Here is a 16,501-nt window from a genome sequence, read left to right as displayed (position 1 = left end):
AAAACCACTCCACAACTCTAATTTTATAGCCTTTCTCTCTCTCTCTCTCTCTCTCTGTTAGGACATTATTTTTTATGTTATCCCTTTTTCTTATTTGTGTCTAATTACATCAATCCATCTTTCAAGAATTTATTCTTCTAAAAGGTTACTTTTTTTCCCTTTCAATTCATATTTTAAGGAGATGTTTGACTCGTCGATCAGAATCAAATGCACGAGAATCAGATTATGTATGTGTAGGAGATGTCTATGACTTGATGCATGTTTTAGAAACTTGGATTTCTGGTGCTTGTGTTTGGGGTGATGGTTTTTAATTGGGGACTTTATATAAATAGAAGAGAATGAAAAATAATTACCTCCTATATAAAAAAAAAAATGGATACTTTGTTTGGGTTAAAATTTTGGTTATTCATTTTAGGTTTGGATTAAAATTTTGCTATCGGTTGTAAATAGTTTGCAAATTCATCTATTTTTAAAAATTCTCCTTTTTAATTCTTGGGTGTAGCTAATTTGTTTATTAATGGTGCTTCCTAATTTTATTTTGTATCAAATTTTTAATTGATTTTTTTCTTCATATTTTGTATCTCTAATTCAATTTCTTGACTCTATTGATTTTAATGAAAATAATTACAAAATATAACAAATTGTGTAATTGGATGGAGTTTACAAAAGTTCTATTTAAGCAACATTAAAAATGATCTAATTATAGGTTTCAAAATAAGCATAACCAAAATGGTCATGTAAAAGCGAAAGTCAAGTAAAGGTATTTTTAGCCATAGTTGCACGTGGTTGTCTTCCTATTATGAAATGCATTTTAAATTACTATTATCAAAAGAGAAAAAAAAAAAAGAGTTTTTCTTTATATATATATAAACACTTTTTTCTTATATCAATTCAAATAAGTCGTAAGACTTCTAGTTAAATTGACTAACGAAAAAAAATAAAAAAATGTTGTTAAACTAAAAATAAACCATGGTATATATGTGATATATATTTACAATGTTCACTATATTATCAATGTATTAATATTTTATTATACTCGATATCACAATACATAGGTCATCAATTTTCACCTTGGAAAAATATAACAAAAAAATTATCCTAAAATGAACGAAAAATTAATTTTAAATAAAAAAGAGAAAAGAGTAATTAAAAAAGATAATCTAATAATAATATTTAATAAAAAAACTCAAAAAAAAAAGAAGAAAATATAAGAATGAAAAAAATGTGTATTTTAAAAAATATTGCTGTGATTAAATTAAAGGTATATCTGTAATGACTAAAAAAAGTTTTTCAAGAATTAATTTTTCAAGGTTCGCAGCAGTTGTAAAAGTTGGTGGTCGAAAGTTCGTCGGCGAAATTGTCAGACATGACACATAGTGGTCGACCGACAATGGTCACTAGGCGTGGTGTTTGGAGTTGGTCGATGAATTTTCTAGATTGAATTAGAAAAAGAAAATGTAATCCATGGGCTTGAGTAGTGTTTACTATTCAATTCCATGGAAAATAGTTGTAGGAAGTCTTGGTGAAAACAGTCAACGATCGTCAATTTTAAGAGGATTGGTTGATTGTCGACCATCATGACAATCAATCGTCAAGGGTCATGGCTATTAATCATTTTGACCATCACTATAATCGTTTGTTAATAGGCATGACATTGATAATTAACAATAAAGATTGGTTGTCATCAAAAAATATATTCACCCCCACAACAGTAACATCTAAAGTTGTAGGTCACTAGCGATCAAGATGATTGGTCATCGACAATCAAGACGATTGATAATCGACGGTCAAGACAATCCGAAGCTGACAATCAAGATGATCTGGAGTCAACAGCTAAGACGATCGGTTGTTGTGACCGTCGATCGATCATCGTTGTGTTGATCATGAAGTTGGCTAACATTTGTTGCCAACGATCATCAATGGTCATTGATGAGAGGTTGAAATAAAAAAATTTCTAGAACATATGACATTCAATAAATAAAAAATAAACATATTCCAAACTCATGGATTTAAAATCTTAATTCGAGGAATTTTATTCATAGTGTTCAAACATAAGTTTGGCTTTGAATGTCATGTCCTCGATTTATAAACCCATGGATCAAACACCACCGGGATTTGTTCGGGTTAGGTTTTGTGTAACAGATATATGTGCATCTTCTTCTAGACAAAAAGCAAGAAAAAAGGAAATAAAAAAGAGTTCCTTAGGCTACTTTGAGATAAGTTCAATTGAGGCTGAGGGAGTACCAAAATTTCCTTCATATCTTAAATTTAGTGCTTTTAAATCTTGTTCTTTTCTTTAAAAAATAATTTAAAAAAAGTATGAGAACCAACTTATTTTTAACTTTTTCTTTAGATTACTTATCTTTTAAAATTGATTCTAAGGTACAGTTGTATTGAATTGATTCTTTACGGATTGTAAAGTTAGTTTTGTTTTTTCCTTTTTAAAGATGAGTTTTATCGTTACCTGTCCGAGACTATGCGGAATGATTTACATCCATAAAAGAATTATTTGTGTATGAGAAAGATAGTAGCACTCCACGACACAAATTTTAAAAAATAGTGGCTAAATTTCAATTATTGAATTGATAATATTTTTTAATTTATTTTTAAAACTAGTGTCTTATTTTACTCTATCGTTACTCCAATATGTGAAACAATGATCTCGTAAAATAAGATAAATAATATTTCAATAATTAGACTATATATTGAGTAAAATTTTCCACCTTAAGAAAATAAGAAATTATTACATTTTCTTAAAATCTATTATAGACTAGTATTCGAATAAATATTTTTTCTAACGATTGATTAAATTTATTTCTTCTTGAAATCAAATCTCAAAATTTGGAAAGTCTAGATTCAATAGTAGATTTTTTTAAAAAAAATTAATTAAGAAGTCTGATGAAATATAAAATTTATATTTTAAATTTAAAAAAAAACATGAGAAAAACTGTAGTTTTAAAGCAAAAAATTCTAAATGAATAAAAAAAAAATTAAGAAAAACTTCAAAATTACCTCGAATAGAAAATAAATAATGCACAATATAGAATCAAATATATCACACAACAAATTAAGCAAATAAGATAATATTTTATCTTTTTTAAAAAAGTATTGAAGATCGATTTTAAACTCTCCAATCCCCTCATTTCGAAAATTTAAAAATAACGGTCTCAGATATTTCTAATTCCATCGTCAGAGTTTTTTTAAGATGGATAAAATGTTGTAATTAATATAAAATAATATGATAATATTGTTAAGATAAATTCAATGTAAAATGTAAAAAATGCCTTCATAAATTTAAGATCAAATTATAATAATAAAAAAAAGAACAGGCTTGCTGCCACCTTTAATAAGACTAATAATAATAACAATAAAATTATACTAATAATAATAAAAAGAAGTTAAAAGAGAAAAGAAAAGGTAATATAAAAAAGTAATAATAATAATAATAAGTATTTTAAAGAAAAAGTAATAACTACAAAATATTATCTATTCTTCAATCCTTCTCTCTATATTTTAGAGAGAAGAAAATAAGCATCAACACGTGAAACAAAGTTATGAAATAACAATAATACAAAAATTAAAAAAAAAAATCTTATGTCCCTTTCTTTTTTTCTATTTTCAGAAAGAAGAAAAAGACTTAAAGTTTTTCTCTCTGTTTTCTTCTGCTTTTTCTTTTTTCTTTTTTCTCTCTATTTTTTTTAAAATAAGAATTCAAATCTCAAATAAAATTATTGGGCTGCTTATTGTTTAGAGTAATCCCTACAAAATGTAATTTCTAACTGAATTTATTTCAACATAATATTAAGTAAATATGATAACGAGAAAAAAAAAACCAATAAGATAATGAAATGAATAAGAAAAACCCAAAAATTTTCTTCCAATAAAATTTTTTGTCTATAAACTTTCTAAACAATTTTTCTTTTCAAAGATAATTTGTTCCCCTTTTTCAAATAATAAAGACTCCTATTTACGGACCAGTACTACAAATTATAAAAAATTAATAAGAATAAAATCAAAATTTGATATTACGTGAATAAAATAAATTAAATGAGATATTTTGAAATTTTGTGAAAAATAAATTAATTTTTCATTTTAATAACTTATTTGGGATTTTATTTAAAATAAATTAATTTCGTTTTTTCTAAAATTGTGTAGAAATAAAGATAAATATGATATTATCATATTTTTTAAAAAAATAAATTGATTTGTTTTTCTAAATGATAAATATGTTCATTAAAGATTTTTTTAAAAATGATTATTATAAAAGAAAAAAGAAATATTAATCATTATTATTTTTAGAAATGCTTCAATCTTTCTTACATAACAAACAAACTTGCTCGTTTATGAAAACACTACTAAGAAAGTATAATCAAATACAAACATTTTTATTTTAATTAAGCATAAGTTAAATTTACGATGAAGAGTATATTTTATATCGAAAACGATCCAAAACACACACTAATGAACTATTATATAAGGCGGTTAAGCATATAAATCAATGCCCCAAGACCTTGCAGGTGTGAGATTGGTTCTATATTTCTTGTCAATGCTTTTGATGAGATCCATATCTTCCTCTTTAAGCTCAAAATCAAAAACTTGCAAATTCTCTTCCAATCTATTCAACTTTGAAGTCTTTGGTATAACCGTACTGTTCCTTTGAATTCCCCACCTTAGCACAATTTGAGCAGGGCTCCTCCCATATTTCTCAGCGAGTTCCTAACAACCACAAACGACCGATATAAAATTACGGTTAGATTACAAGTTTTGTTAACGAATTTTTTAGTTGTTTCAAGAATCTACGTGGTTTCGTTGATTTTTTTAAAAAAAGTTGTTTGTTTGTGATATCTCTATCCGTTTTGAGTTCAACCATCCTTTGACTATTTAGGATAGGTTCTATTTTTCTATCCGAATACTATTATTGACTCATTTATATATACAGCTTAATTATACAAGTATTTAAGGGTTGTTTTTTCAATGTGAAATCAGCTTCTTGGAGCAATCCATATGAAAGAAAATAAAAACAATTTCTACTTATAGACTTTGATTAGTTGTATTGCTTTTCATTGTAAGCTTTCTTTTTCATTGCATTGAGCTTAGGATTAGACAAAGTGTTACAACTTCTACTTTAAATTCTAGGTCTTTTTTAAATTGTGTTTGTTTTAATTTCACAACGAGATCACATTTACATACTAATTACCTCCAAATTCAAGAAAGTATATACCTTATTTAATCTTAATTAAAGTCATGTACGTTTTTAATTTGAAAGTTCAGGTAAAATACGATTTTGATTCTTATACTTTTAGATATTTAATTTTAAATTTCTTATAGATTTATTGTAAATGACAAAATTACTCAAAATATTTATAAAATATAGTAAATTTTCATATTTCATAAATGATAAACACTAAAAAAAACTTCTATTAATAATATCTATTCAATATTACTAATAGATACTAATAAAAGTCAATTAAGTGTTTTGAAATGAAATATATTTTGATTTATTTTTTTATATTTGAAAATAACCGTATATAAAATTAGTTTAAACAAGACTTAGATCTATGTCTCTATTTTACGGAGAAAAAAGGGGGAAAATAATATTTTTCTTATGAATTGTGGAAATATATCCACTTGTAGTAATCGATTATTGTTGTTACTTAAAATATTTCAATAAAAAATGACTTTTAAATTCATAGAAACAAAAGTATAAAACCTATAACGAAAATAGAAAAACTAAAACTAAACAATAAAAAAAAAATAGATGAGGAGAAACAAATATATTTATATAAGAGAGAAGAAACAAAAAAACTTACTTCAACAACAGGATCTTCAAGACAAGAAAGTGTACCAAAACGTTGAGTATTTGCGGCAGCACCACCTAAAGGAGTATGAGCTGTGACGCAAATCCCATGCTTTTGACAAAATTTAACAAGAGATTCTCTTTGAAAGTATGGATGTGTTTCTATTTGGTTCACTGCAGGCTTCACTTTTGAATATGCCAAACAATCTCTTGTCAAAAATATGTCATAGTTGCTGCATGCAACATTTTGTTGTACACAAACTTTAGTGTATATATCTTATATATTCCTAATATTAAATACCTATTGTGAACAATTTGTCTAACAATAATACCACATCAATTATATAAACAAGTGTTCGACATATGTATCTAATAATACCTGATACCGATGCTGCGAACTAAATCAGCAGAAACAAGATCTTCCATGGCATGCCAAGTGGTTTCTAAAGATATCGTTGTATCGATGTCCAATACTCCATCCTCATCCTTCTCACTTCTAGTATTCCCAACTCCTTCGTAATTGGTTTGCAATTGAAATTTTGTGTGTGAATTGATAAAAATATATATAGGAATAAATTTGCTGTAATATATCTTTTCATATTGAAGAAATAAAGACCTGTATGCTTTATGGCAATTGGGAAGTGCACCAAATAAAGATCCAAATATTGTAGTCGAAGCTTCTTTAGGCTGTCCTTGCAAGCCTCAACAACATGTCCATGGTCTGAGTTCCATAGCTGTCACATATTTAACTTTACCCTTTAATTTTGGACTTTATAATATATAAAATCCTCATGTAAAATTTAAATACAGTCAAGTCATCTTTAAGTAGAATTCTAGATTTAAAAGAAAAGAAAAGTCACCTTTGAGGTAATGAAAAGTTCTTCCCTCTTCACAACTCCACTCTCTAAAGCTTCTGCTAATGCGTCCCCTACTTCAGCCTCACTCTTATAATCAGCTGCACCCACCACGATAGTCAATCAAAAATCACATCTCAACTTGATTTTAAAAATCAATCTCAACTAACACATTTACCTGTTTTTCTTTCTTATTTCCTTTTCATCTCTCCATAATATTTTATTGGTCAATTTTTTTCTTTTATCTTAGCTAAATAACTCTCAAAGTTCTTTTATCGTTTTCCTCACATGTCCTAATGCCACTAAACCTATTACAATCTAATAGATATATAAAATATATGAAAAGGACCCTTTGTTAGTGTGTAGATAAAGAAATGCCAATGTTTGTTTTTGTTGGGCTTTTCTCCTGTTATCGCCTTCTAGTTATTATTATTTTAGAATAGTTGTAAATTCACCAATTAAATTCGAAATAATTAAGTATATAGCAACATATTAAAAAATTTACAAAATATAGTAAAATTTGTCAAATTGTATCCATGATAGAAGTCTATCACCGATAGACCATGTTGTAAATTTGGTATATTAGTGATAGCTCATACGAGTCTATACACTGATATAAGTCTATCAACGATAGTTTTGTTATATTTGCAATTTTTTTAAATGTTGCTATAATTCTTGATTATTATTCCTCAAAAGGTCATCCATTACAATTACCCTATTATTTGAAGGTTTGAAATTTAAAGAAAAAAAAAGATCAAAATTTAAAGCATTGAATTTTTTTTTCCCTTTAAACTATTGAATAAAAAAATTTGATGTTTATGGCCAAAGAAAAAAAAATAAAATTATGAAATAATTTAAAAAACTTAACTATTAATTTTTATTAAAAATTATTGTTATTATTATTTTTCTTAGGGTAGGTTTCAACTTTTTTCAATTATTATTATTTATTTTAATTTTTTAATATCATATTTTTTAATATATGTGTTTTTTAATTAAAAATTGAAAAAATATTAATTTTAATTAAAAATAATTAATTAAATTAGAAAAGATGAATTTAATAAGAAAAACGGAAGATTTAAATATTTAATATATATATATATATATATATATATATATAAGAAAAAAGAAAAAAATAATTTAATAAATAAAGATATTTTTAGAATTTGAAAAATTAATATATATATATATATATATATATATATATATATATATATATAAAGAAAAAAGAAAAATTAATTTAATAGAAAAAGATATTTGAAAAATTAATATATATATAAAATAGGAGAAAAACAAAAATACGTACCACCTACGCATAATATATATAAATAATAAAAAAATAATGAATTGTGATCCAACATAATATATATATAATAAGAAAAAATTGAAAATTGTGGGGTTTGGAAGTCGTGGACGGACACCTATTTTTGTTTTGATATATAACCTATTTTGGAGGTATGTTCCAAAAAATCGAATCTTTTTTAAAAATAATGTAAAATTTGAAACATATTTCAAAAATAGGTTGTTGCACAACTATTTTAAAAAATAAGTGATTTGAAGTGGACTCCGCCTCTTCTATTTTTCCTTTTTTTATATATATACTATACTGACCCCATATTTTTTTATTTTCTAATTATTTATATACGTGGGTCTGCATATTTCATTTTTTCTCATTATATATATATATTAAACATTCAAATTCTAAGAATATATTTCTTTATTAAATTATTTTTTTTCTTTATTTATATTTAAATATCTCAATTTTCCATTTTTCTAATTTAATTTAATTATTACTTAATCGAAAAGATACTTTTTCCATGTATATTAAACATTCAAATTCTAAAAATATATTTTTTTATTAAATTATTTATTTATTTATTTATATTTAAATATCTCAATTTTTAATTTTTCTTATTAAATTCATTTTTCTAATTTAATTTAATTATTACTCAATCGAAATTATACATATCTTTTCCTATATATATTAAACATTCAAATTCTAAAAATATATTTCTTTATTAAATTAATTTATTTTTTATTTTTTCTATATTTATATATATATATATATATATTAATTTTTCAAATATCTTTTCCTATTAAATAAATTTGAAATATTATTTTTTAAAAAGGTTCCTATATATTTCCTAAAAGCAGTTATATATATATGTGTGTATACTTTTGATGAGGAGAAAAGAAAATGGTTTTGAAGAAAGTTTACTAATTTTGGAAAATATGTTGAATACTTTATTTAAATATCTGATGTGTGTTGACATCTGGAGAATAAAATAAAAGGTGCAAAAGTAAAATTCTTTCTAAATCTGAAAAGCGTACACAAAAAGATCTTTACATATATGGCAAAATAAAGAAAGTTAATTAGAAGGTTTTGTTATATTTAAAATTACTTTTAGGGTTTTATTATTTAAAATATTTTTTAGAAAGCTAGGGAATTCCTAACCAAATCATAAAAAAATGTGATAACTTTTTAAAAACTATTTGTTTTATAGGATTGAAGGGATATTTATTTACTTCATTTTTAAAAACCAAAAACTAAAATTAATTAGATTTTGGATGTACATATATTTTCAAAACTTGTTTTTCTATTAGTATGTATTGAGGTCTCACTTTTGTAATTATTTTAGTTTTTGAAAATTAATCTTTAGAAACTACTTTCATTTCTCTTCTAAATTTCTTGTTTTGTTATCTATTTTATATCAATGTTTTTAAAAACCAAGCTAATTTTTGAAAAAAGAAAAATAAATAAACTAAAATGAATAACTCTTGAAAACATATTTAAAGAACTCAACTCTTCTTACATAAAACAACGATGCAACTACTCGTTAAAAATTAAAAATAAATTAACTTAATTATTTTGGAATGGTCTCTTACTCTTCAAAACTAGTGGAAGCAATTTTTTTTTTTTTAAAGTTAATTTTTATTAAACAAAACATAATTATCTAAAACACTAATCAATCTAGAATTAATAACTAAAACCCTAATATAAACCAAGTCATATTATTATCAAATTCCACCCGAACTTAAATTTAATTATCTTTTAAAAAAATAACAAATCACTCTCAAATTAACAAAAGGAAAAAAAAAACCATATAACCATAATTTTAAAATTTCATCTACATGTATAAATTTCCATTCATAGTTAAATTTAACATCAACATAAAATGTAAGTCAACATGCATTCACATAATATAATTAAGAGAAAGAAATTCATAAATCTGATTAGAGATATCTATGTAGAGAGCATTTCGATTATTATGTTTTATCGAAAGAAAAAAAGGAGAAAGAAGGTTACCGGCGCAATCAAAATGGCGATAACCAAGTTGAATGGCATTAAGAATGAGGTCTTTGATTTTGTGCTTCTCCATACGCCAAACTCCAAGCCCCATCACTGGCATTTGGAAGCCATTGTTTAGAGTTATTGCCATTTTCTTTGCTTTCTTTCCTACAAATCCTTCTTTCACCTTCTAACTGCTATACACTTCAACCTACTCCCAACCTCACATTTTATAGTCTCTTGAGCGTCCCCACTCATAAAAGAAAGAAATTGTTAAAACACCATTGTTTTTATCTGGATATTTCGATTCTCATTCAATTTTAATCAAATGTACTTTTACTTTTATTAAATCAGCTGAGAGAAAAGTCAGTGATCAATATAAATAACTAAACCAATGCTTTTATAAAGAAGATTATCCAAACGTGTTTCTAAAAAATAATAATTATCGAAATAGTTAATTACGTTCATGTGCATTTGGGAGAGGGAAAGAGTTATAGGAAAAAGGATTATGATAATTCTAGTGTTATAATAAATATGTTTGGGGAAGGTTTATTAACGGTAGTGTTATGATAATATTTGTTTGGAAGAAGGATTACGTGGAAAAGATTATGAAAATTATTTATTATTATTATTATTATTATTTAAATTTATATTCTAAATTCGTCTATTTAATTTACTAAATTGTTATATTTTTATAAAACAAGTTAAATGAGTTTTCTTAAATACGATGTGCATTTTCAACGTTTTTTATGCAAGCACTTAGTGTCAATAATTTTTTTTAAAAAAATTCGTATTCTAACTCCAATATATAAATTATATATATTTAATTTACCAAATCATCTTAGTTTTCGTAAAATAATTTTCAGTTATTTCTTCAAAGACGATGTTCATTTTAAACATTTTTTAAGTAATCGTTACTTGCCATTAAATTGTTAATTTTTTTTAAATTCATATTATATTTTTGTTTTTTTAGTTGATATTCTAAATGCAATTCACATGTTGCATATATTTAACCATTGATTTAAACCAAATATGACAACCATTTTCATTGGAACACAATGTACGAGCAAAAAATTTATTATTATTTTTAATAATTCATATTCTAACTCTAATACATAAATTTATATATTTAATTGACAAAATCACTATAGTTTTCATAAAACAATTTGCACTGATTTCTTGAAATACAACATCCATCTTCAACACTTTTTACGAAATGGTTAGACGATTAAATTATTAATTTTTTTGAAAAAAATTTATATTCTAAATCCAATACACAAATTTCGTATATTTAATTTACCAAATTGTCATAGTTTTCGTAAAACAATTTGTAATAATTTCTTTAAATATGACATCTATTTTCAACCCTTTTTACATAATAAAATTCATATTATAAACCCAATACAAAAATTTCGTAAATTTAATTTACTAAATCATCCTAGGTTTTGTAATACACGAACAAAAAGAAAATGAGAGTCAAGCGGCGTAATCACAATAAATTAATTCAAGAGTAAAAAAAAAAAATTAAAATTTTAAATTAATGTAATTAAATTCATAATTTAAAATAAGTGTTTTTAAAATAAAAAGATTAAAATTAACAAAAACTCGCCGGTATAGAAATTATAAAATAAAAAAAATAAATTAAATAATATTTAAACCTAAATTGATTAATTATACCTAAGTATTGAGGAAGGAATAAAGAAGGATTAGGTAAGGAATAAGAAAGGATTGAAAAAATGGGAGAAAAGTTATCATAACCCTTCCCCAAACCGGGAAAGAGTTATATGACGATAACCCTTTCTCCCCTAACATTTTCCCTCCCCGAACACATCCTAATAAACTAAACAAAACCAATGAATTAATTTTTATTTGATTGTGCTTATCGGTCTGATTCTTGATAAGTCGTCCAATCTAGGCGTTCTTTCTTTTTAACTTTTTTTATATTTCTACTTTTTGTTATTTTTAATTAAATTACTTAGGCATATCTTTTATAGATTGAAATGGACCATTTGTTTTTATTATCATAATAAATTTTTTTTATCCTAAACTACAAGTGTTCATGCACTACAAAGGTGCCTACGGTTATAGTTTATTTCTTAGGGTATATATGTATGTATTAGCTTCGGTTCCCTTTTGTTTATTTCTTTTTAAAATAAAATTTCCTTCAACCATATGTCAACATTTTCTAGCATCACCATCAATCAATTTTTGACAAACCCCATTTCAACAACTGACGTCAAACTACTTTCAATAACCGTTTTCAGAAAATGGTCGCTGGCCAACCTTCAACGATCATTTCTCGACAACCGTTGTCAGCCACCTCTGACTACCATCTTCAACAGCTATTTTTCAACGACTTGATACCAGCAACCTTCGTCTAATAACCATTGTTTTAACAACCATCGCCAACAATCACTTCTTGATAGGCTACCATCGACCAATCATTTTTTTCCACAATTAGGACGTGCGTTGAAGCCTCATCCTCCTCACTACAGTAAATCTCTAAATACTTTTAAAACTACCTATTTTGTTAATAAGTTTCTTGAACTACAATTTTTAAATAAAAGATTCTTCAAGAAAAGCATAATCAACATTTTTATCATATAATAATAATAATAACGTTTGATAACGAGGTATTTTAATGATTCATTTAATATAAACTATAACAAAATAAACTAAAATATTTAAAATATATAACATAGTTTTAGATTCTGACAATGATAGACATTGACTTCTATTAGTATCCAATATAGATTATTGTCTATCATTGATAAAATCTAAAATTTTTCTTACGGTCTTTTTTTTTTCTCGAATGATGAAATCATTTTACTTTTATATTATTTACAGTCAGTTTTTTCATTTTTAATAATTATTCACTATTTTAAGTTGATCATTTTAAAAAGCAATTTTGTGGACAGATCTGAAAAGTGAATTTTTTTTAATGACACTTAAATTACATCGTTAATTAACGATGCAGAAATTGTATCAAGAAATATGTAAATCCAATCCAACATTAGTATTTTTTTCTGTCAAAATTATACATTTTTTAATTTTTAACAATACATTTTGCTCCTTTCATCTCGTGTTTTCTTGATTTCGAGTGTTATTGTATTCCAAGTTTGTAATAACGTAGAGAATAATTATAAGAATGAACATGAATATGAATAAGAATGTGAGAAATATAAGTGAATACAAATAACATGCAACAAATTTAGAGACAGGAGATTGAGAGTAATTTGGAATTGTTGATAGATAAAGTATTGTGTTAGAAATGGAGAGATAGAACATAAAAGTGAATGTAGGAGAGACGTGGTTGATTGCACTTGGCACAAGAGGCAACAACCACCACCATTTTTCTTCTCCAAATCCTTCAAATCATTTTTGGAATGTCAATAATAATAATAATGAGGAGGAGGTTTTGAAATGTTTTGTTTGAAGTTACCATATAAATTTGATGATTTTTGTATGGCCATGTTTTGAGTAATGGACAAAATCAAAAGAAACAGAACAAGGATGCCCATGCAACCATTTCTCACGTGCCTATAAAATTTGTGTTACCGGCCCCATCTACATCTACATCTACATCTACATCTACATCTACCCCAAATATTATTATGCTTTAGTTAGTTGCATTCCCTATTTCGATTATTATATTTCTCAATTTTAGAAAAATAGAGGGGTTAACATATTTAAACAATGTACTACTTTTAAAAATGAAAACAAAAAATGGACAAACTACTCCCACCTTTCAAAATTGATTAGATTGATTTACTCCCTCCAACCATTCTAGAGAATATAGGCTACTTTTTTCTAACACAAATTTATCTTTTTAGATTTGACTACTTAATTAATTAGTACACAATACTTCACTTATTTAACTACCATAAATATTTTATTTCTTAAAATTAAATATTGCTTTCAAACTCTATATATATATTTTTAATTCTTTCATTTATGTTGGTCATTATATTTTTTAAAAAAAATATATAACTAATTTCGTTGTTTAGTTTTCATTTTTATATTATTTTTAGAAAAATAAAAGGGTCTTGAATTTTTAAAGTTTAAGAATAAAAAATAATAGTCCAATGAGCAAAATAGAAATTGTGGAAGTATAAGAAGAAAAATGAATCAATATTTTAAAAAGCATAGGACCAACAACAAAATTATATATTTAAAAAAAAAAAGTCAAAAGAATAAGAATAAAGTAATATTTAAATCTATTTATTATTATGATTTTGACATAGCTGGCTTTTAATTATATGTATTATGAAAAAAATAAACTAATTAACAAAAAAAAAAAAAAACTTCTAGCAGTTAATTAACTGACGAAATAACTTAGGGAGCAATAAAGAGAAATAACAATTGGAATATCTAACATTGTTGACCTAGTTCAATAACACATCGTGCTATAATTTATGGTTTCAAACTTATGACCATTAGTATAGACATCTAAACATATTTTCAGCACATTTTTTCTGACAAATGAATGAGTACAACATTCACTAGTATCTGTCATAGAAACAACGAAGAAAACTCTTCCCTTAATTAGATATTACTGTGCAATTAATCACGTATCACTTGATAATCTCAAATTTCACTTCTAATCAATGATCAGAAAAACTTCATCTTCAGGAGTACACGAACTTCACAATTTGTCTCTTACTCTTTTCTTCTCCAAATAACATCTTTCTTTTTTTCACACCACACACTCGAGATCGAAGAATATATATTTAAAATCAAACTAAATTTAAAATGATTAAACAAAGGTAGTAGACCACAAACTCAACATATTAAATTAAGAAAAAAATTGAATAAATATTATACTCTTTGAAATTATTAATTAAAATATTCTAGTTTTCAAACTTGTTGAGTTTACCATTGTATTTCTTAATAATTAGAAGAAAAGAAAGAAGTTAAGGTTGTTTCATTTAAAATATTGAAAACTTTTGGTTAAGTTATGTCCCATTGCCCTCTTGACTAATGTTTTTGGAGAAAATTTTAAACATTAGCAAATTCTACTGCAAGCTTTACCAAATTCTATCATGATATTATTTATAAATTTTAAAATTTGATAGTTGTTAATTATATAAAATATACTTTTGTGGCATTTATTTTTAAGTATTTAGCTGCTTTAAATAAAATGATTTTTTTAAAAAAAAGAAAACAAGTTTTATGATCTTTATCTCATTCACGTTATTGATTGGGAATGATATTAGATTGTTTTTCGTCACATTTATATGTTTAAAATTAAAAATAAAGGAAATATAAAAGGTTTTTCATGTACTCATGTGTCGACTTAAAATAAAAATTTTGAAATAAATTTCACATGAGATGAGTTGGTATAATATCACATGAAATCTAGTTCTCCAAATTTCGACCAAAGTTCAATTCATTCCCTTGCTAAGTATGCTTTTTCCTTGGATGAGTCTCTTTGTTGGACCTCTAGTTTCTCGAATTGGCTTTCTCGTGCTTTAAGACGAATACAGGGTTATGAATTAGTGAAGTGTATACATTGAAAAATCAATACACTAGTGTAACACATCTCTACCTCGAATAGATGCATCTTTTGAAGAATCGCATTCCATCAATATTTAATGTATTGAGTTACTTAATATTTCACTCGAAAAGTCACACCAACCACTCAATGAAGGGTGGTATGCGAATTTATGAAAAACATAGAAGAAAAAGTGAAAGATTCTTCACAAACTTAGCCCTTTTAATTTGGTTGAGAAGATATATATTATTTACAGCCAATTTTTTCATTTTTAATAATTTTCCACTATTTTAAGTTGACCATTTTAAAATGCAATTTGATCTTAAAAGTGACTTTTGGTTAATTGTTTTATTAAATATGAAGTATGAAATGTCACATCGTGGCTTGTTTTCTTTTGAAGAGATTGATTGAATCATATTGTCCTTTTGATTGGATGTTCTAATTATTTTTCTTTCTTCTAATATTATTTGTATATTATTTTCAGATCTAGTTTAAAATAAACCATTAACTAAAAGTCACTTTTCAGAGCTAGTTTTAAAATAAAATAGGAGTCGCCACCAATCTTTTTTACGGTGTGATTGGACATCGAAATAAAATAAACAATTTAAAAAAATAGTCTGCGAAAAAATTGAGTTGAGTCCGGGAGTCATTTGTGTGTGGGGAAGGTATTAGCACCCCATGACACCCATTTAAATAAACGGTGGCCAAAGTTCAAATCTTGAATTGGAAATATTTTTTAAATTTATTTTTAAACCAATGTCTTATTTCACCCCTCATTACTCCAATATTTGAAGCAATGATCTCATAAAATAAGTGGAATAATATTCCATTAATTAAGACTACGTATTGAAGGAAAGTTTCTCACCTTAAGAAAATGAGAAATTATTACAATTTCTCAAAATCTATCATAGGCTAGTCTTTGAATAAAGGATTTTTTTTTAAAACATTGATTAAATTCATTTTTTCTTGGGATCAAATTTCGGACTTCCAAAGGTATTGATCCCTCACCTCAAGAATCTAGAAATAACGGATTTCCAGGAAGTTCTAGATTCCATCGTAGGATTTTTTTT

At 25.1% G+C, this 16,501-nt stretch overlaps 1 protein-coding gene across 1 annotated transcript; it reads right to left on the bottom strand.

Annotated features, from left to right (window-relative positions):
• Positions 1-4,333: 4,333 nt before the first annotated feature.
• On the bottom strand, positions 4,334-10,272 carry LOC101219028 (NADP-dependent D-sorbitol-6-phosphate dehydrogenase). Its single transcript, XM_011660260.2, has 6 exons — positions 9,956-10,272; positions 6,658-6,752; positions 6,414-6,531; positions 6,177-6,309; positions 5,811-6,030; positions 4,334-4,716 (listed from the first exon to the last, which is right to left on the bottom strand). Exons 1-6 carry the CDS (start codon positions 10,086-10,088, stop codon positions 4,483-4,485), a joined length of 933 nt encoding a protein of 310 aa, XP_011658562.1. The 5' UTR covers positions 10,089-10,272; the 3' UTR covers positions 4,334-4,482.
• Between the last annotated feature and the right edge of the window lie 6,229 nt (positions 10,273-16,501).

This window comes from Cucumis sativus, chromosome 7 (genome assembly GCF_000004075.3).
Source record: "Cucumis sativus cultivar 9930 chromosome 7, Cucumber_9930_V3, whole genome shotgun sequence".
Lineage (NCBI taxonomy): Eukaryota > Viridiplantae > Streptophyta > Magnoliopsida > Cucurbitales > Cucurbitaceae > Cucumis > Cucumis sativus.
This window is presented reverse-complemented; position numbering and strand designations above follow the sequence as displayed.